The sequence below is a fragment of the Macrobrachium rosenbergii genome, chromosome 32 (assembly GCF_040412425.1).
Source record: "Macrobrachium rosenbergii isolate ZJJX-2024 chromosome 32, ASM4041242v1, whole genome shotgun sequence".
In the NCBI taxonomy this organism is placed as follows: Eukaryota; Metazoa; Arthropoda; class Malacostraca; order Decapoda; family Palaemonidae; genus Macrobrachium; species Macrobrachium rosenbergii.
In genome coordinates this window covers 7,613,984-7,634,646 of record NC_089772.1, presented here as the reverse complement: position 1 = coordinate 7,634,646, position 20,663 = coordinate 7,613,984, and the positions used below count along the sequence as shown (strand labels likewise).

The following is a 20,663-nucleotide window of genomic DNA, read 5'->3' as shown; positions in this document are numbered from 1 at the left end:
TTTCTTTAATTTTCAAGTGAATCATACCATTACCACTCTATTAAATGTGTGAAATCTGTAGGTGTCCGTTTTCCTTTAAACGACTTTTGCTTAGAACACAGGCTGCCAGTGCTTGCGGAAAATTGTGCCCACAGTGTGAGCACGAAGATCAACAACATTAATAACGAGCCATTGTACTGTCGAATACATTTAATCTTATGAGGAATGTGTTCTTAGTTTCGAAGGGATTACCAGTAAATGTGAGTCAGGGAGTAATGTGAGTCAGCCCGAATTCTGTCTGACATCAGCTGTTTCCACGACTCTGACGTAGAAGAAGAAGATCCTTCTTCTTCATAGTCTTGAGCTCGTCGTGTCAAGATACGTGACTGTTAAATGTGACGTTCGTGTTATGTGTGAAAACCAGCCGTCTTGCTAAAGATGGAGGGCTGAACCGTTAATTTTATGTAACTTAAAGTGAAATTCCATTGAACTGGTAAGTCATTGTTTGTTTTTGGAATCGCAGTGAAGTGTAATAATATATTCCAGCTGAGGCCAGACTCGTCATGGGGTGATGAAGTCATAATTTGCCTGTCAAGTATTCTAATGGAGTTCCCTGCCAGTGTCGTGTAGGTAGTAGCGGATTGGGTTAGCCTGCTCAAGATTGTCATTTTAAGATGTTAGGATTAGGCCAGATAAGACTTTGCTGAGACGAATCTGTATCAGGCTAGCCTGTTTTTGGCTGTTGGTCGAACCCTGTCAAAATGTCAAAATTGGTCGGGCAGTCTGTCATTTTGCAGGACTCCGCGAACTTAAGTGGATTTAACACTAAAATAAACCCTATGTTTATAAAAAAATGTTGAAACCCAGGAAAACAATCCAACAAGTTGGTTAAACCACTCCCGTAAGGAGGGGTTAGTGCCGTCAGTGCACCTCGCTTGGTGCATTGTAGGCATTACTTAAGAGCCTGTGCAGCGTCCCAACCTCTCATTGTTTTTACTGTACCTCTGTTCATATTCTCTGTCTACCATCCGACTTTCCACCCTCTCTAAAAATTGCTTCCTCGTGCCACTGTGACGTTTTCCTCCTGTTAGTTCCTCATTGGACGGGTGGGTACCGTTCTCAGCTAGCACTCTGCTGGCCCCGTGTTTGATTCTCCGTCCGGCCAATGAAGAATTGGAGGAATTTTATTTCTGGTGATAGAAATTCACTTCTCGTCATAATGTGGCTCGGATTCCACAATAAGCTGTAGGCCCCGTGCTAGGTAACCAATTGATTCTTAGCCACGTAAAATAAATCTAATCCTTTGGGCCAGCCCAAGGAGAGCTGTTAATCAGCTCAGTGGTCTGCTTAAACTAAGGTATACTTAACTTTTTCTAACTGTTACACCTTTCAAACCCTCTTACTAATTGTTAATTTCCCTTTCAGTGGGCTTTAGATTTTCCATAGAAAAAACTCGAGCTGTCATGTTTTATAAAAATAAATATCAGAAAAAAGTTGAAGAAATAGAATTAAAAAAGAGAAACCATAATATACCAAGCAGCCAAACTGCAAAATTTTAAGATTGATATTTGATGCACACCTGAATTGGAAGGCCCCATGTAACTTACATAAAATCAAAATACAAAAGAGCTTTAAATCTAATTAAAAAACTGTCACACACTAATTGGGGAGCTGATAGACATACTCTTACCATTCTGTATAAAATAACAGTGCTGTCAGTCATTGATTATGGAATTGAAATGTATGGCTCAGTGTCAGAAGCAGCACTGAAAATATTATATCCAGTTCACAATGAAGGACTAAGAATATGCACAGGAGCATTTAGATCTAATAGACTGTTGAGTGTCTGAATATACATACTGTAAATATACAAGCACCTTCAACAGTGAAGTTACCACCCCATTGGACTATGAGTAAAGTAAAGACTTGCAGATACTTAAAATATTTATATAAAAAAGTCATTCATATACCCTGGAACACCATAGACAAAAAACCATAGATCATGAGATGAAAAAGTTCACGTTACGCAATACACAAAGATGGGTCTAAATCACGACATCGAGTAGGACATGCAGTTATATCTCAGAACAAGACATGTCAATTCTCCTTGCCTAGTAATGCCTCAGTCTTCACAGCAGAGCTGCGTGCAATTGTATTCGTCCTCAGAATCATAAAGCAATTATCTTTCAATAATTTTGTGATTTTTAGCGACTTGAGAAGCACTATAGAAACCGTTCAAAATTACAACCCAAAAAATGATATTGTACACCAGATTAAGTTTGAACTCCACAAACTGTATAATAATGGAAAAAATATTGAAATCTGTTGGATCCCTGCCCGTGTAGGGATTAAAGGAAACAAAGAGGCTGATCAAGCAGCTAAGGAAGCCGTCCACCTGACAAGAGCAAAAGAAACATCCCTATTAGTGATTATATAAGATATATAAAAACAATCATTGTAAATAGATGGCAAAATATATGTAATGGGGAACCTACAAATAATAAATTGAAACGGATAAAATCCTATGTTTGAAAATTGAGTTCATCATATCAGAGAGAGAAACACAAGTAATTCTGACGCGTCTTCGAATAGGCCATACTTGTTTGACACGTAGACACTTTATGAACAGTCCACGTGGCCCTTCTCCCGAATGCTCAGAGTGCAAAGTGATGATGACAGTCAAACATGTCTTGCGTGACTGTCCAAATTATAACCAACCTTTGGAAGTAAATCAGTTGGGGAAATTTTGTCAGTCTCCTACATTTTCAATCATTGAAATTTTAACATTCATGACAAAGTGTAATTTAATAGACAAAATATAAAAATAAATTAGTAAATAATGAAAAGACAAAAGTCCATAGGGTATTTAATGAATTAAAAATAAAAGAATCAAAATTTAAATTTTTTATTTTTTATTTTACTGTATTTTTTTATATATGTAAGGGTATGAGCAAATGTATTTAATGTATACATGTGTTCCTATGTAAAAGCATATACCTGATACAGTTTTTTTCTTTTAAATTCTATTTTCATTCAATCATCACTCGACCTATTTGATCCCAGTTCTAGGCCTCTGGCCTAGACCTGATATTTCATCATAATCCTTCCGGCCAGCCCTATGAGAGCTGATAGTGGTCTGGTTAAACTATCTTATATAATAGTAATAATACGTAATAATGATGGACCGTGGGTTGCAATGGAGGATGTTTTTCCAGCACCCAGGTGACATTTTAGAGGCTTATTCTCCATTTTTGTCTGGTTTGTTTGGTGATCAACAGGCTCTGATCACCCCAGATTTCAGCATGACTCTGGTGGCTCCCAGTGGCCACACACATGGTTCCCAGACTTGCTGGCTCTGTTTTACAAGAGAGGTTCCCCCCATGGCAAAGCAGCCTTCTGTAACAGCTGCATGTGAGAGGTGTTACCAGGTGGTGGAGGTGGGGATGGTACCCCATGCCTGGGGACTGTCCAGCACCTGCAAGCAAGAGGGTTGTTTCTTGGCGCATAACAATATGTCTGGATGCTTATGGAATATTCAGCGGTGTGTCAGGGGAAATGAACCGTCTTATGTTAGTTGAAGGGTTATCTCTCCAGTCAGAGCAGGTGGTGGACTTTCTCACCCCTCTTCACCGTTATTCTGTTGAAGGAAATATATCTCTCATCCCCATGAGGAATCTTTATACTTCCCAGAAGTTTCAAACAGTCTTGCCCTCCCAGGAAACTCAGGGGCCTGAGTTTCCTGGGAGGGCAAGACTGTTTGAAACTTCTGGGAAGTATAAAGATCCCTCACGGGGATGAGAGATCCATTTCCTTCAACAGAATAAAGAGCTGCCCTTAACGGTGAAGAGGGGTGAGAAAGTCCACTACTGCTCTGATTGGAGAGATAACCCTTCGACTACAACTACATAAGACGGTTCATTTCCCCTGATACACCGCTGAATATTCCATGAGTATCCAGACATATTGTTATGTGCCGAGAAGCAACCCTCTTGCTTGCAGGAGATGCTGGATTGTCTCCCGGCGTGAGGTACCATCACCTCCACCGCCTGGTAACACCTCTCACATGCAGCTGTTGCAGATGGCTGCTGTGCCATGGGGGAACCTCTCTTCTAAAACAGAGCCAGCAAGTCTGGGAACTAATGATGATGAAAGGGGTAAAATGGTTGCCTAAAGACTGATTCTGTATGACTTATGTATGTTATATGTTCAGTGATATTTTGCTTGCTCTTAAAAATAACATTCTAGTGCTCAGTGATTGCAAAACTTTTTTTTTTTTTTTTTCAGTTACCATGGCTGAAGGTGAGGCATCAGAAGATCTTCAAACTCTGATTCGTGCAGATGATTTGGAAGGGATAAATGAAGAGTCAGTAGTTATAACTGCTGCTCCACCCTCTCTTTTGTTGGATCAGCTCCCACCTTGGTACTTACCTGTGCACTGTTCTTTGCTGGTCATAGTTACAACAGCACTAGTTGTAATACTGCCAGTGTACTTAGAGGTAAGATAGTGTAAACTTATTTGTTTTTAATAATGCCAGTGTACTTACAGATAAAATAATGTAAATGTATTTGTTTTCAATAAAAACCAATCACTTTATGACTGCCTTCAGGTGTGAACAGCTCCCTTTTCCAGACATGCCCGAAAGAAGGAGAAAGATCAGTTTGTTGTCTGCTCATCCTGGCTTTCAAGCCCTTCTTCTGGAAGAAAATAATCCTTCCAAATGTGTCTGCCTGTTTGTACAGACCTGCTGACTTTGCTCCCCAGAACTTGGCCTTCCTTAATTTATGCTCTTTGCTGTTTTGCCTATATTAGCTGTCATTTCTTTATTTTGGTGATTGTTTTGCCTTGATTATGAGTAATATCGGTAGCGCAAGCTGGAAAATGGTCGAAACTTGGTAATAAGGTGGTTAACCAAGTGGTCAGTAGATGGAGAGTGGGAACAAGGGTGGTAGTATCCCTCACTCACTGATAGTTATACTCATTTTTCTTTCAGCTGCAGTAGAGAATATACAGTACTTGTTTCATTTTGTTGGCCTGACTGCCAGTTGAGAACTTAGAATTTGGATGAGTATTCTCTTATCGCCAATCTCTTTTGTTTCATTACATTTGTTATCTTGCTGCTTGCATTGAATTCTAATGGATAAAAACCCAACCGCCTTACTGCTTGCATTTTATTCTTATGGAATAAAAACTCACTGTATCATTGCTGCCTTTGTGGGCTGCTATGTCTGGTAGTAATGACTTTACTTCTGTAGTTATTTTGTTGCAGAGAAATTTTCTATTATAGACTTTTCCTTGCCAAAATTTTGTCTTGGATTTACTGAGAATGTAGCAGCTTCTAAGAAAGGTTCATCAGCTGCTGCGTCATTCTCTGACTTATATACTGTACAAATAATATTGGCTTTGTAGGTGTCCTTAAGGCTTAGTGATTTTAGAAGTTCCTGTGGGAGTTTGGTGTACCTAGGATTAGATAGTCCTGTTGTGATCTTCCTAATTTATCCGGGCAGAGAAAGAAGGCCTTCACGAACTCCTGAGTAGTTACTGATGGTTGTGGAGGTCTTGGCTTTATTAATTGCTTCATGGAAGAGGGTTTTCAGGGTACAGTATTCCTTCCTAGAGAGATTGTGCTGATAAGTGTGACCTAGTCTTTGGTTCCTGACATGACTGCTGTTCAGTGCAAGGTAGTAATGACAGCAGAGGAAAGAGTAGGCTAGCTTTAGTGCTCTTCTTCTTCGTCTTCATCTTCTGCTTCATCGTCTACCTCTGCCTTGACCCTGCTCTTCTAATCTGCGCGGTGGGCATCAAGAAAGAGGAAGTGTAGTCCTTGTGTAAGAAGTCTTGATAGGCTACTTCTGTGCAATCTCCCCCTCAGGGGAGGACGAGGGTGCATGGTCACTGACTGTGATTGGCTTTCCCCAGATTAGAGTCAGCATCACAGTGCCAGACCGTTTAGTCATCTCTTTGTGAGCTTCTGGGCTCACATTGAGTTGAGGCTGTTTGGCTCATTCACCTGGTACAGTGACACTTTGGAGTTGCAGAGAGGGTTTTGCATAACCCACCCAGTGAGGGGTTTGTGTGGCCAGTTAGCTGGTCACTTATCTGTTCAGCTGCTCAGGTTTACTGCTAGCAGTGGGGTATGTTGCTCTTCTAGTCTTTCCGTGGTTGGATGGTTATTGTGGACATATGAGCAGAGTGACTCTTCTCACTGTGACTCCTTGGGGTCACACAGTGAAGTGAAGGGTTTGCACAGTCCACATGGTGAGGAGTTTGCACAGCCTGTTTGCTAATCGTGTACCTGGTCTGTGGATTGGGTTTACTGTGACAGTGTGGTATATTGCTCTCTCGGTCCATCCGTGGTTGGATGGTCCTGGTTGTCAGGTGAGCAGAGTGAATCTTCTCACCACAACTCCTAGGGGTTGCACAGAAAGGGGTTTCCGTGACCCGCTCGGTGTAGGGTTCATAAAGCTGTTTGTTAGTCGCGCACCTGGTCTATGGATCGGTTTTGCTATGATGTCTGGGAAGTTTCTCCATCCCAGCCTTCTTTGAGAAGTTTGTAGGGTGGACCTGCATCATTTCTGTGCTTGAGAAGTTCACCCTCTCAAGTGTGTGTGTGTAGTCCGGGCAAACTCCTCATGGGCGAACCTAGTAGGGTGGTGGTTAGGGAAATGGAGGAGCAGTGCCAGGGCATGTTCATCTCCTTCTTTCTTGGTTTTACCAAGTCTCAAGGAGGGTGGGTGGGGGGTGGCTTCAGTGAATTTAGAATAGGGTTCTAACAGTGACACTGCTGTAGCTTGTGTTTTCCAGGGAGAGACTCATCTGGTTCAGTATGGGTTTTGGAATGCTGAGGGTTCAGAGTTCTGGTGGGTGTGGGTCTGCTCTTTTGGATGAGGGATGAGCAGTACAAGTCTCCAAGGATTGGTTGAGACTGAGCTGTTTCGCTCCTGGATCTCTTGCAGGCTGCGTTGGAGTGGCAGCTCTTGGAGTTTATTTTGTTTACTGTGAGCACCTACGGCTTCAATCCAGCCCTTGTGTATGGAGTTGACCCTTGAATGTCCTTCAGAGGCTCTTCCACTTGTAACTACCTTATTAGCAATTCCTGTTGTACTCAGTATAAAAGACGAAGGTATGTGTATTTCATCAGAACAAACAAAATTTACTGTTCCTTATCTGTTACAGTAATATTTGAACACAAAAAGGCAAGATGCTTTAAAATAACCTATAGTGAAGAATGGAAAAAGGAGGGGTGATTTTTTTCCTGAGCATGCTCTCCACCATTGGAGTGGGCCTTATAGGCAGTCAAAAACAATCAATATTAATCACATGATTAATATTGTGTTCACTTCTGAGATTTGCAAGGCTTGCTTTCAGGTTTTACCAAAATGTAATGTTTGATTTATTGGTTTCTGTGAGCTTTTTTAGAGTATTATGTGTGTGCTTTTTTTTTTTTTTACATGTAGACTGAATGTTTTGCCAATCTTTAATTATGGTTCTCTTGGTAAAAGTAATGAATCATCCAATGTCTTAATGTCCATTTTAATAGTTTAAGTACCGAGTTTTAGCCTAAAGTTGTTAAATGATAGTTGATTATTTTCTTGCATTTACATGTGTGAAATTTGTATCTAACATTTCTGTTTTGTATATTTTCAGTCTGTTAATGTTGCTGGAGATGCATATTCAGCTCTAATCTTCACATCTATATTCACGGCTCTACCTATTGTATTGTATATACAACTACGTTACAGCTATTTTTGTCAATTTATGCGCCTTGGACCATCATCTCCTATCACGATTCTGAAGACCGGGATGTTCCATGGCTTAGCTAGCGTCATGATTGTATATGCTTTAGACAGAAAGAGAGTTCTATGTCATACACAAGAGCCCTTGATGGGCCTTGTTGTTATGTACATGATTATTATCTACTTCTTCTATAGAGGTCCAGGTGAGTTGAAATTGATATCTTTACATTAGGTTTTACACTTACAGGGATATACAGCTACTGTATATACTTTAGTTCCTTCTGTTCTCTTATATCTTGTTAGTCTTTCTGAATTCCCATCTAGTCAAAGTCCTCATCTGTACCTTTTTTCCATGATTTTTCTGGACTCTTGCATTGTTTGGCATCTTGCCTTTTCCAAATCTACCAGCTCGATCTGATTGCTCTCTCTCCTCATCGCATGCCCAGCACATCTCAGATCATATGCACATAGTGTCTTCCTTAGGTCTCACTTTCTGCATGTAACTATTACTTCCCTTGCTATGACAAACAGTGGAGTGTTTGTTCGTGGTGAACACTGATATTTAACTCAAGTTCTTTTGACATACTTGTATTTTCTTTCACTCTAGACTTGTTGAACCATTATGGTTCAGCACTGTCACAGGCCCAGTGAGTGTTTCTGATACCTTGTGCCTTCTTCAAACCTAGTGAATGATGAATGGCTTTCTTTGCATGGTACTTTTCTTTTTATTGTATGTTTTGCTTGTTTTTCTTATTCTCTTCCACAAGTACTTGTCTGTAACAGGCTGCTAAAGAGGAAAAGCCAGTGTTGGCACAAGTCCAGCTAAGTCTAGGAGAAGAGGCACTTCTCTTGTAGTTGTGTCAGTATAAATGCTACCCCTTTATTTGAGTTTCCCAACATGCCAACTGAACAGGTTTTCTTGATCTTTCTACCAGTACTTTCTCTTTTATTTCAGTAGTTGCTTAAGCAGTCTTATCCCTTCATATTTTTTATATTGAAAGGCATCACTTGTTTCATTTTACACACAGTAATCTCTCTGTTATGTGTATTTAAGATTCAAGGGGCTTGCATTGGTACATCATTTGGCAAACTTTAAAAAAAATATACATTTTATTGATATTTTGCTATGTTTACATTAATACTTGAATATAAGTAAATCTTTTTTATAAAAAATGTATTTAGTCACGAAAATAAAATGAAAATACCCCTGTAATTAGTGACTATTTTAGATATGCCCTGTGAAGAAATCCACGATTGGGCAAATTTTCTGTGAATAACTTGGAGTTACGTTCCACAGAAAAATCCATAAATACTGAACCACGAATAGGCTGAGGTCGATTGTATATTATCCTTTTTATCAGTTTTTCATTGCCTTGTGACCTCTTGTGGCACTTAGAAGCTCCTGGGAGTCATGATTGAGAAACATTGCTCTAAATGGATCTTGTAATTCACAGTTAATTGTCTAGGGCTTATGCAACTGTATGTCACCCAACCTAAATTGAGATACAGTCACTATAAGTAAAGGAATAGTTGTAAAATACTCTTAAGTTTATAAACTAATTGTTAAGAACCCATCATTGAAATAGAATTTCATACTTATTTACGACATTCACACGCTCAAAGGCGTAACAAACAAATAAAGGGACTTGTTTGATTGCCAAGAATCAGTGGATCTCCCAGGCACAAGTAGTACTCACCTCCTGTGAAAAGCTCTTCTTCTTTTGGAAATTTTTGTCTTGGAACATTTTGTTGACAGGCAAAATGGGAACTGTACTAGATTAGTTTATTATGAAAAAAAATTTGTTTTTAAATTAAAAGTTTTTAATCTTGAGGGCTTGGGTTATTAACTATCATATGATATGCAAACCTTTCTTAGGATATCATTACATGTACTTTTAGGGTTTGGTTTAATTGTTTCCTTTTATCACAGCATCTGTAGAATTTTACACATACTAAAGTGCAGTATCAAAATGCATGATTCTTTCAGTAGTATAACTGTAACAAAATTAGCTAAAAAAAGACATTGGCTGGCTGATTGCTGTATTGTCTTTTTTGTTGCAGAACTCAGTTCACCGAAGATGTTCAGTCTGTGTGGAGTACTTGGTGGATTATTCTTAGCAATGGACTTCCAGTTGAACAATCTTTACATGTGTCATGGACATACCAGGCTTTCTCCAGAGGATGATGGTGGTTCATGGAGTGCACAGGCTCATGCTTTGTGGACAATTGTATACTGTGCTGCTCTTTTTATCTTCACTTTAGCTTGGTTGCTTTTGGAGAAGGAAATTGTTACCAAAAGGGTAAGGATAGTATTACTTTCCACCGATTTTTCTTTATTTGGATTGATTTCACAAGTTATATTTTTACATGAGATTTAGAGAATGCAAAGTTGGGTGGATTAGAGGCTAGTTGGGGGTGGAATTATCCTCACCAGTTTTACACTAGTTTTGCCTTTATGGGGTTAGATGTAGAATAAATTGTAGAATAAATTCTCTCCGCTATCTTCTGTGTTGTGCACACATTGCCTGAATTTCCATTAGGTCTGTGTCTTCATCAGTGGTCTTTTTGCATGATTAAATGAGCCATCCTACAAGTCTTTGTTCTGCTACATCTGCATCTACTGCTATTGTGATGAATTGTTGAGATCTCAGTTATCACTCTTTGGAGTTGATTGTCAAGCGTGTCTCCCCTTGTACTGTAGGAGCTGATGGAATGGGTGTGTGTATTTTACCCTAAACTGAAGGAAGAACTTTTGGCTCAAGTCTTTGTGAGCCAACAGGTGAGTGAGTCCTTGGTGTTGCCCCAGCCATGTTTTCCAGAGCCTTGTTCAGTGGCCTTCAGGTCTAGAGAAGTCAGAACTTTGCCTCTTTTTCCTATTTTTTTTTTTTTAAAGACTGTTGATTTCATTGCTCCTAAGATTACTACTGTTTTTTGTAGATTATCTGGACTTGCAAGTTTTCCTTCTTTTTGGAGGAAGGGAAACATTGCTGCATTATCCAAGGGACTAAGTCCATCCTCTTGCCCCTCTGAATATAGTCTGATTTCAGTTATCCGTGTTTTATCTAAGGATTTTCAGAAGCTGCTCTCTAAGTATCTTTGTAGGTTTGTTGAAGATAACCTGCTACCAGCATTACAGTTTGGATTTCATAAAGGGCTTGGTACTTGTGATGTACTCTTGTCAATTTCTACCTTCTTGTGGAGTGCTCTTGATGAGGGTGCAGAGGCACACATGGTTTAGATTTTATTGCAGCCTTTGACTTCGGGAATCTTGAAGCACTTGCTTAAAAGCCAAGATTATTGGAAATTGCTGGATTTTATTGATATTCTAAATGAATTGTTAATAGGCAGAACAAGAAGGGTCTGTGTTGATGGCCAGTGTAGTAGCTTTAGTAATGTCAAGTTAGGTGTTCCTCAGGGTAGTGTTCTCGGACTTTTACTGTTTGTTATCTATACTAGTGATGTGGCAAGGTCTGGGGAACAAACTAGTTGCACATGCTGATGATGCTACTCTTCTAGCTGTTGCTCCTTCTCTGTGCCTTAGGCCTGTGGTTGCTGAATCCTTGAATAGAGATCTGGCATGGATTCAGGAGTGGACTAGGCTTTGGGGCATGAAGCTTAACTCTTCCAAATCTCATTGTATGATAGTTGGTTGACCCAGAACACTTTTACCTTTGTACCCTGACTTACATTTAAATGGCACGGCTTTAAAGGTCAGGTCAGTGAGTTTTAAGTTTTTAGGTATGACGTTTGATAATAAATAGAAATTGACTTTTGAGAAGCATGGATGTAATATTGCTAACTGTTTCTCAAAAAGTTGGTGTCTTCTGGAAATGTTATAGATTGTTTCGGGATGGAGCTTTCATATCCAAGTATTTTAACTCTCTTCTCCTTCCTTGTTAGGAGTACTGTTCTCCAGGTCTTTGGAGCTCTTCCTTGGGCAAGTCGGTAGAGTTGTGGCCTTGCACTCGTTAGGCCCGAGTTCGACTCCCCTGCCGGCTAATGAAGATTTAGAGGAATTTATTTCTGGTGATAGAAATTCATTTCTCGCTATAATGTGGTTCGGATTCCACAATAAGCTGTAGGTCCCGTTGCTAAGTAACCAGTTGGTTCTTAGCCACGTTAAATAAGTCTAATCCTTCAGGCCAGCCCCAGGAGAGCTGTTAATCAGCTCAGTGGTCTGGTAAAACTAAGGTATACTTTTTTTCCAGGTCTTTGGGTGCTGACTCTCATTTCTTACTTTTGGATAGTGTTATGTTGTCAGTCAAGTTTATTTTTCCACCTCTTAACATTGACATATGGCATGGATGTATAGTGAGTTTATTGTTTGCTACGCAAAATGTACTGCAACGACAAACATCCTCTGCACTCTTCTTTACCAGACCTAGCTGTATTTTCTGGCGGCACTAGGCAGGCTGCTGCTGCTGCTGCAGTGTGTCATTTTCTAGCATCAGGTTTAATGCTGCTCAGTTTGCTAGGAGTTTTATTATGGCTGTAACTGAAATGTGGAATAGCTTATCCTGTGAAGTTGTAGAGTCTTGTGGGCTCCAAATGTTTAAGTGAGAAGCAAATTCATTCCTGCTTTTTGCTTTTGTGTCCGGAATTTCAGGTGGATTGATTCTAAGTTTTTCCTGGCATTGTGATTTTCTTAGCAAAATGTTGTTTCGTACATCTCTTTTCTTGAAGATAACAAAAAGACTTTTGTGAGAGAGAGAGAGAGAGAGAGAGAGAGAGAGAGAGAGAGAGAGAGAGAGAGAGAGAGAGAGAGAGAGAGAGAGAGAGAGAGAGAGAGAGAGAGAGAGAGAGAATGTGTGTGTTTTATACAAACCTACTGTATACAAATTTCCTTCAGTATTTTTGTAAAAGACAGATTTTAGTGCTGCTTTCGATTTATTTATAAACTTCAGAATCTTGGAGTTGATGGATATTTTTTAGGATTACTTCAAGATTTCCATACAGGTAGGCAGGCACAAGTTGCTGTTGATGGGATCTTTAGTGAACCAAGACCTATTGTGTCGGGAGTTCCACTATTATTTTTGGTGTGTACAGTTGATACGGTTGTTGGCCTGGAAAACAAGATTGATGTGGGTGTAGTAAAATCTCCACTTACGAGAAATGAGAGAAATGAAGCTTCCCTCAGCCTCAGTGGGGACATGGACCAGATCAGTAAATGGAGTAGTTGGTGGACGGGACTTTGCTGAATGAGTCTGAAGTTTTTAACTATTCCAGGTGTAACTTTTGACTCTCATCTTACTTTTGAGAAACATCTAATGAAAGTTTCAGCAGATAGTGCAACCTGTTTTAGGTCATTTGTGCTTCCTGTACTAGAATATTGTTCTCCGGTATAGGTGTGTGCTTCTGCTAGAGACTTATCTCGTAGATAGAGTGGTTCTTGGTGGCAGGTTTCTGTGTCCTAATATTAGCATGTATGACTTGGATTGTCTCCTGTTTGTCACTTTTTCATAAGTTGTATTTTAAGCGAGATCTTTCACATTCACAATTGATCTCTGGTACCCTTTTGCTGCCAAGAGCAACTAGATTCGCTGAACAGCAGCACCAATATTCAGTAAATGTGCCCCACTGTCAAACTTCTCGGTTTCAGAGGTCCTTTACTCCTCACACCGAAGAAGCAATGCATTTACTACCTTAATGCTATCATTTATGTGTCTTCTGTGGGTCATAAATGGCTAGTAGATAGTTTACCAGGCTTTACCTCGGTGAGTGTGTGGAAGGCCAGTTGTTTGTCTGTAGAATTTTGCGGATTCTGGCCATGTCCAAGTTAAGGAGTTTGGATGATAATGATAATCCAGTGTATCAGCAAGAATATAGTGATGCTGAAAGTTATAGGAAGTGCACATGATGAAGTAGAAATAATTGGGAATGAAGTAGAGACTAGTTGAAAAAATATTTTTTCGCTGATGTGATATTACTTTGTATTTGGGAGGGGCCAAAACTTACCAACCAGTTGCCTGACTGTTAGCAGAATGCTGTGCATTCAAGTTGCTGCAGTAAGTGTAAAAAAAAAAAAAAAAAAAAAAATTATACCATAAGTTATGCATGTCATTCTCTTTTTCATCGTTTAAAAATTACTCACCATGTAAAGTTTGCCCAACCGGAGTCTTAGGTTTACCATATAATTTAGCCAGGATTGTGAGGGTTAATAATTTTGCATGGAAAAAATTTATGTTATAAAAATGATTTTCTCACTCAAGATTGAATTCTGGTAAGCCAGAATTCAATCCTGAATGGTCTTAACATACTTTAAACATTGCTGCAATGACAGCAAATCCGACATGACATGTCATGTCATATATCCTGAAATGCCTTGTTAGTTTATTTAATGGTTTTCATATTTTCAGCCAGGGCCTGGTGGGATGAGTCTTGTAAGCACTGTATCTGGTGGAATGACATCACCTGGAGGTTCATCAGAAGCCCTGCTAACTAGTCATGGTGACACTAATGTACTACCTTTACACAATTCCACAAATGCTAAATGGGGAATACATATGGTTTGGTTTACACTAGCATCTCTGTTCACTGTCATGATGCTATTTTGGACAGACTTCTTCACAGCTCTTGGCAAGGTTTGGTTTCTTCCTTTGTCATTTTAAAATCTGCAGTATATTTTAACTCTGTTTTGTATAGAGTGTAACTTGTGTTATTTGTGTATATTACCTTTGGACGACACGCCCATGTATATAGTAGTAATATGTATGTATTTTGGGCTTCATGTATTGTTTATATTTTTATGTGGTATATCGTTAGCAGTGCATTAAACTTTTTCATTTTAATAAGACCTTTCTGACTTATTGATAGGCTGGTTCTCCCCAAGAGTTTGTAGAACTGACGTCTGGTGGACTGCGATGCCATTTCCACTGGGGTAAAGAGTGTAAGGCTACTGCGCTGTATGGGTGGTTGTTTGCTGTCCTTCATGTGTGCTTTCTAATGCTTTTGGGAAGAGTGGTAACTGCAGCACGTTCCGTCATCTTTGCCTTATCAGTGGCATCAGTTGCATTACCATTCCAGGCTTTATGGTGGTCTCTGTTCTCAACTGGTGGGTCCCTTGGAATGCTTTGGCAGCCGCAGGTTAGTGCTATGCTCTTAACATATTAGTCTTGTTGTGTGGTATTATAACTTACTCTTCTATTACCAAGTTCCAGATTCATTACGACTTTTTCTTTTGTTATTAAGGAGGAATGAAAGCAAACTAAAAACATGCCTGTTTAATCATTATTCAAAAGCCACACTGAACAGTAACATCAAAGCACACAACTTTTAATTTTTTTCCAGCTTTGGCCTAATCATTAAAACACTACCTCATCAATAGTGGTAGACTCCAAATTTGATGAACTCTCTCAAGGCAAGTCTTGATCACCCATGCACATCATGTTAAAATACCAGAGAGTGGGCATGTAAATATCATCAGTTGAATTGCCTGGCTTCTTAGAGCTCTCGTTTTTGAAGTTCCCTTCCAAAAGAACTACGGAGGCAGTTGATATTTTTAGCACATCATCCCATGTGCAATGAGGGTCAAATTCTTTTAACTTTTCATGAAACTCATCTATACCTTTATTTCTTAAATTCCTATTAGAGTATTCTTTCGATTTCACCTTCCACAAAGCTATATACTTTCTATATATGTCAAAGAAATTCATCATGATTTCCCTTTCCTCGTCCTTAACGGCAGACATGTCATTCATTCTGAAAAAATAGGCCCAGTCTGTGTATGGCAGTTTGGGACTGATGCATGTTCAGACGATCATACATGGACGTGAACGAGCAAGCCCCGCCCACAAAAGTATGGCTGTACAGTACTGTATTTTCTTGTTGTTTTTGTGACTAATTACATTTTGATTTATAAAAAATTTAGTCACAAAAATAGCATGAAAATAGGCAGTTATAAGCATTTTTAGAGGGGTCTTTGCTGTTCCAGCTATTAAAATATAGTTATAAGCATTTTTAGAGGGGTTCCAATATATCGTGGATTTTTGGTATTCGGAGGTGGTTGCGGTTTAGGTACCTAACCCCAGCAAATACCAGGGGTCCACTGTGCATGCAATACTATTGGTTACAATAACTAAAATAACAGTGTTATTAAAGTTACCATTATTTTAAATGCAGCGGTGCTTTGGACATTTTTATTAAATTATCGTTATGTTAAATACAACACTATTGTCTGACACATGTAAATGGCCAAGAGTTCACATACCTGTTTTGGTGGCATAACCAACAAGTCTTGGCATGTCATACACAAACTTGGTTTGACTTAGTGAAGGTGCTAGTGTGCCAAACAAACCTTATAACTGATGCGCTATCCTCCATAAAAAAGTTGTGGTTTTTAGAGCAACCCTACATGAGTAAAATTAGAGGTTTGTTCATTGTATGGACACCTACACAATTTCAAATTGCGAGCCTCAAATATGACTGGGCATACCCTTCCCCCAGCCTCTCTTGCTTTCCTCTTTGTAGTTAATGGCAACTGACATTGTGGTGCTGCCTAGTGACAGCTGCTTCCCAGAGGAAGGTCACCCAAAACTTTTATAAATTGACAAATATTTCTTTGCTAAAACCACATCAGTTTGGGCAGTATACTGAACCAAAAATAAAGGAAGAGGTTTGTATTTGAGGAACATGAAAATTTAGAGGGGAAAAGCTGTTTTGAACCACTACTTTTCTGGTAGGCCAAAAGACAAAGGAACCAAGTAACAGAACATCTACCTGGTCTTACACACCAGGGAAAACTAATTTAGGCATAGTAATTTAGAGGAAAAGAAGAAAATTCAGTGCAAAGAAGAAAATGACCAAGTAAAACATTACAGTACTCCATTCATGGAAGAAATTGCATCAAAGCAAGTTACCTACATACAGAGTAAAACAGTTAAGAAACTTATGAATGCTTGCAGACAGGAATTAAGTGCCAGATGGCATCAGCTTTCCCTGCGATATTTGTTCACTATATCTAGTTAGCTTTGTACAGAAGTGGAGGGGTGTATAGTAAAAGCATGGACAGTGATGGACAACAATTTATAAGAGGAAAAGTGAATGAAAATGTATACATTTTTGCTTGTACATCATAATGCCTCCTTCTCAATACCTGAAAGGGGAGCAGGTGGAATACAGAAACAGTAATATACTGCCTCTCCAAATATCCTGAAATTATATTGTTAATTCATTAAGTTGTTATTAACAACACCATCACCCTTCAGCCTTGATATAATGAACTTCACTCAAGTTAGCTTGTAAGTAGAGAGGCCCTAATGCCATACTACTTTATAAAAATTCGAACACTTTTATTAATGTGTTTTCATTTTTCCAGGTGACAGGAGAGTTCATCTTCAGCCTCCTAGGTTTGCCCATAATGATTGCATGTTTATGCTTTTGGAGTCATGTTGATACAAGAGATAAAATGCGATCAAATAACTTTGCACTCACAGGACCCTCTTAATGTCATGGTACATTGCTAGAGAATGGTAGTTAAATATTATTTTTATTATTTAATACTGAGCAAGTGATGACGGTAATGTATTCTTCTTTACACTGTGTGTTTGTCGTTTAGGTGATTTACGACATTTATTTTCACTTGTTTGCTGTTGAACGAGAAGGAAAATTGTGGAATATTGAGAAAGGTGTTCTTGCTAAGTGGTTAGCAAGTGATGTATATCCTTCTGGTTCATGGCATTGGCAGTTGACATTGTCAGAGACCATACAAAATTTATTCATTGTACTGTATAGTATATAATTTTATTATAAATTTATATTAGCATACCAAAGGTATCTTACTGAGACAGCCTTATTCCATGTACAGAAAAAGACAGTAGCAGTTTTATGTTCATTTAACTAGAATAATAGGGAATATATATTTGTTGCTCTTATTTTATATAGTGTCATCTGTTAGCAGGTAGCGTGTGCTTCAAGGCTTAAGTGCATGTCACTTACTGTATATGTTACCTTAGAGTAGGAATGTTCATAGCTTTCAATGTTTTGTCTCATATATTTTTATTTGGGTTTAATATCTCAGCATAAAGCATTTCATTTCCTGACTGAAAATTTAAATGTTTAGTCATTTACAAAATACAGTATAGAGAAAAAATACTTATTGGAAAGTTAGAAATATACCAACATCTCATTTTAGTGTATTTTATTCAGGTTTAAGAGATATGTTTCAGTTTGTGTGTATTATGTAGTGGTTTGCAGTAATATATTTTGCTTTGTAAACCAATATCAACAAGAAGTCAGTATAGTTTCCAAGTTTATCCTCGGTTGTATGAAACTTGATTCAGCGTACAATCATTCCACAAAAGTTAAAATTTGTACCACAGATGAATAGATAACTAATTGCACAAGGTATAGTTAAATTGTAGTTAAGTTTAAGCAAATTTTAAAAAAGAAAATTAATTTCTTATGCACATCTGACGTTATTACAAACAAAGCTTTAGTTGTCTAGTCTAAAGTGGCTTAAAGATGTAAGGTACACAAAATACATTCTACCTTGACTTTTGTATTTGTGCCAAAAATTTAGCCACTTTTATTTGATGGTTTTTATATCTGTCTTTATTAGAGATTAATGTTTATGTAAAAAAATAATGCCAAAATACTGTGTATAATTTCTTTTACAACATTCATTCTTTTGTTTTAAAATAAGTTGGTTATAACTGACTTTACATATATGATAAAACCTTTAATGTTGCAAGAGTTACCTTCCTAAATAACAAAGAAAACACTTGCAAGAGTAGTCTGGAAACTAAGCTATGGGGAAAACAGAAGTGGGGGACCAACGACAAGTCATATTTGTTGAAACAAAATATTCTTCTACATTATGTATGTCAATTGTGTTTAAATACACATTTATGAGAGTTACAGTGAACTTGTGAAATTTTTAATGACTTTAATTTAAATAGTAAAAGAATTATTCTTAATGAATTGTAATGAATAAAGAGGCATTTATCAGCAAAATCTTTTGTCATCCTGAATTCATTTTAAGATGCAGGAACACAGACAAAGGATGTCAATTTTGAAGACGAGGATGACCGGACCAGTGTGAAAAGTGATGTGTTAATAGAAGAAGAAAGTTTTAGGCTGATGAAGGTGAGGCCATTGTAAGATGTTAGCTGGACAGATCAAAACTGCTGGCTGAAAGTTATTTTGGGTTGCACTTAGCATCGTAATCACAAATGTAATTATTTGAGAACAAGTATGGGGAAGTCAGACTTGAATTATGCTACTCTTGCTTTCCATCAAAAATTTTGAAGCATGGATTTGCGATGCTTATTGAAAACTGGAGCAATGCGATACTGATATGTGTTCCCTTCTACATATCCATTGTTATTCATACGACTTCGAAGTTCTTCAATAGTAGGATGAGAAGACTTGAAAGCAGTTTGGCCTCTGCTTGCTTCTTGTTCCCATCGAGTGCGCAGAGCTGTTACATGACCTGTAGGAAAAAATTGCATGTAAACCAGAAAGTTGATCATCTCGGCAAGATGTCATTATTCTTTAATGAAATTTAATAACACAAGTTTGTTTCACAATAAATCCAGTAATTGTAATAGCCAAAACCAACTCCATGGGCAATGAACTGTTGAGACACTTCATTCCCTTCAAAAGAATATTTAGTTGACAAGCAGGTGCGCACACACTGTGGGTCCCTGCTGACAAAACCTGAATGGAAGTCGACAGACTCCAGTAAAAAGGTTTCCTAATAAATGGGAACAAATTTCTCCCTTACATCCAGCAGACGTTTTCTGAGGAAAGGACTTTTTTGGGATACTATCTGCAGCTGGCTGTCTCTTCACAACAGCACTTAAACCAGAATATGGAAGGAACAGATTCCTTGCACAGCCCAGCTTTTCAAGGCAACAATTGGAATGCAGTTTGGGCCTTTTACAGTTTGTATTTATGGTAGATCTAATCCTGAGATTGCAACTGTAAGATGTAAATAGGCTTTCACATGCCAGGGAAAGGCACTGATTGCCTTCATCTGAGATTGGGAAGATACTCCGTCCATGGATCTTAGAGGGGTCTCTGGCAAACAAGTCAACCCAACTCCATCATCTGTATGAGTGATAATACATATGGCTGCCTTCTTGACAGTTTGGGAGGATCGTCACCTGTTCTGAGAGAGTGCCACATCAGCTTCATGGAGCTGCTGGCTGTCTTTCCATTCAGAAAACTGAAACCTCCAAAAGGGACCCACATTTGGTTGGTCCTAGACAAAATGACTGAAATGTCTTATATTAAGAGGTTGGATATTAACCCTTAAACGCCTACTGGACATATCATACGTCGACTAAAATTGTCTGTTGGGTGCAGCCCCTCTCAAAAAATTTCAACCTAATTTGACTCGACCGAAATGGTCGAAAAAACGCAATTGTAAGCTAAAACACATTCTAGTAATATTCAATCATGTACCTTCATTTTGTTGGAAGTCTCTAGCTCAATATTTCGATTTATGGTGAATTTTTGAAAAAAATTTTCTGTTTGCCAAAAATTTCAGAAATTCTTTCGCAAGATATTAGCCATCAACTATGAAAATGTGTGCATTTTCATGTAAAATACAGAGTGTGTTATCAGTTTGGAAATATTTTCATATAAACCACGTAACTGCTGAACCTTGGGCATTCAGGGTCAAAAACGCATGAGAAAACTGCATTCTAGTAATATTCAATCATTTAAAACAAATTGACTGGAAATATTTCGATTTATGGTGAATTTTGAAAAAAACTTTTTCCTTATGAGGACAATAATAATGTTTGCACCTTTTTATCCATTGTCCCAGATTTTATATGAAATGTTTTCTGAACAACTGAAAATAACTCGTGGTTGTAGCTTTTATCAGTTTTGAAATATTTTCATATAAATCACGATAACTGCCAAAATTTCAACCTTCGGTCAACTTTAACTCGCTTATAAGCAAAACTGGAACCAAACTTGCCAATATTTCGATTTATGGGCCT

General features: G+C 38.3%; 2 protein-coding genes across 4 annotated transcripts in view; one reads left to right on the top strand and one right to left on the bottom strand.

The window, feature by feature from the left end:
* Nucleotides 1–81: 81 nt before the first annotated feature.
* On the top strand, nucleotides 82–18,657 carry LOC136855630 (uncharacterized). 3 transcript variants are annotated; one of them, XM_067132785.1, is made up of 7 exons: nucleotides 82–472; nucleotides 4,264–4,475; nucleotides 7,625–7,916; nucleotides 9,775–10,013; nucleotides 14,070–14,294; nucleotides 14,527–14,796; nucleotides 17,027–18,657. In XM_067132785.1, the coding sequence occupies exons 2-7, from the start codon at nucleotides 4,269–4,271 to the stop codon at nucleotides 17,153–17,155; spliced, it is 1,362 nt and encodes a 453-aa protein (XP_066988886.1). In that variant the 5' UTR covers nucleotides 82–472; nucleotides 4,264–4,268; the 3' UTR covers nucleotides 17,156–18,657. The 3 variants fall into 3 exon arrangements, with proteins under 3 accessions (XP_066988886.1, XP_066988887.1, XP_066988889.1); XM_067132786.1 differs by having other exon boundaries at nucleotides 93–239; XM_067132788.1 differs by lacking the exon at nucleotides 14,527–14,796 and having other exon boundaries at nucleotides 332–472.
* Nucleotides 17,834–20,663, bottom strand: part of LOC136855629 (serine/threonine-protein kinase TNNI3K-like) — a 48,707-nt gene continuing 45,877 nt past the window's right edge. The window contains exon 17 of the mRNA XM_067132784.1: nucleotides 17,834–19,141. Coding sequence (XP_066988885.1) covers nucleotides 18,945–19,141 — 197 coding nt within the window. The 3' untranslated portion in view covers nucleotides 17,834–18,944. The remainder of the gene's footprint in view (nucleotides 19,142–20,663) is intronic.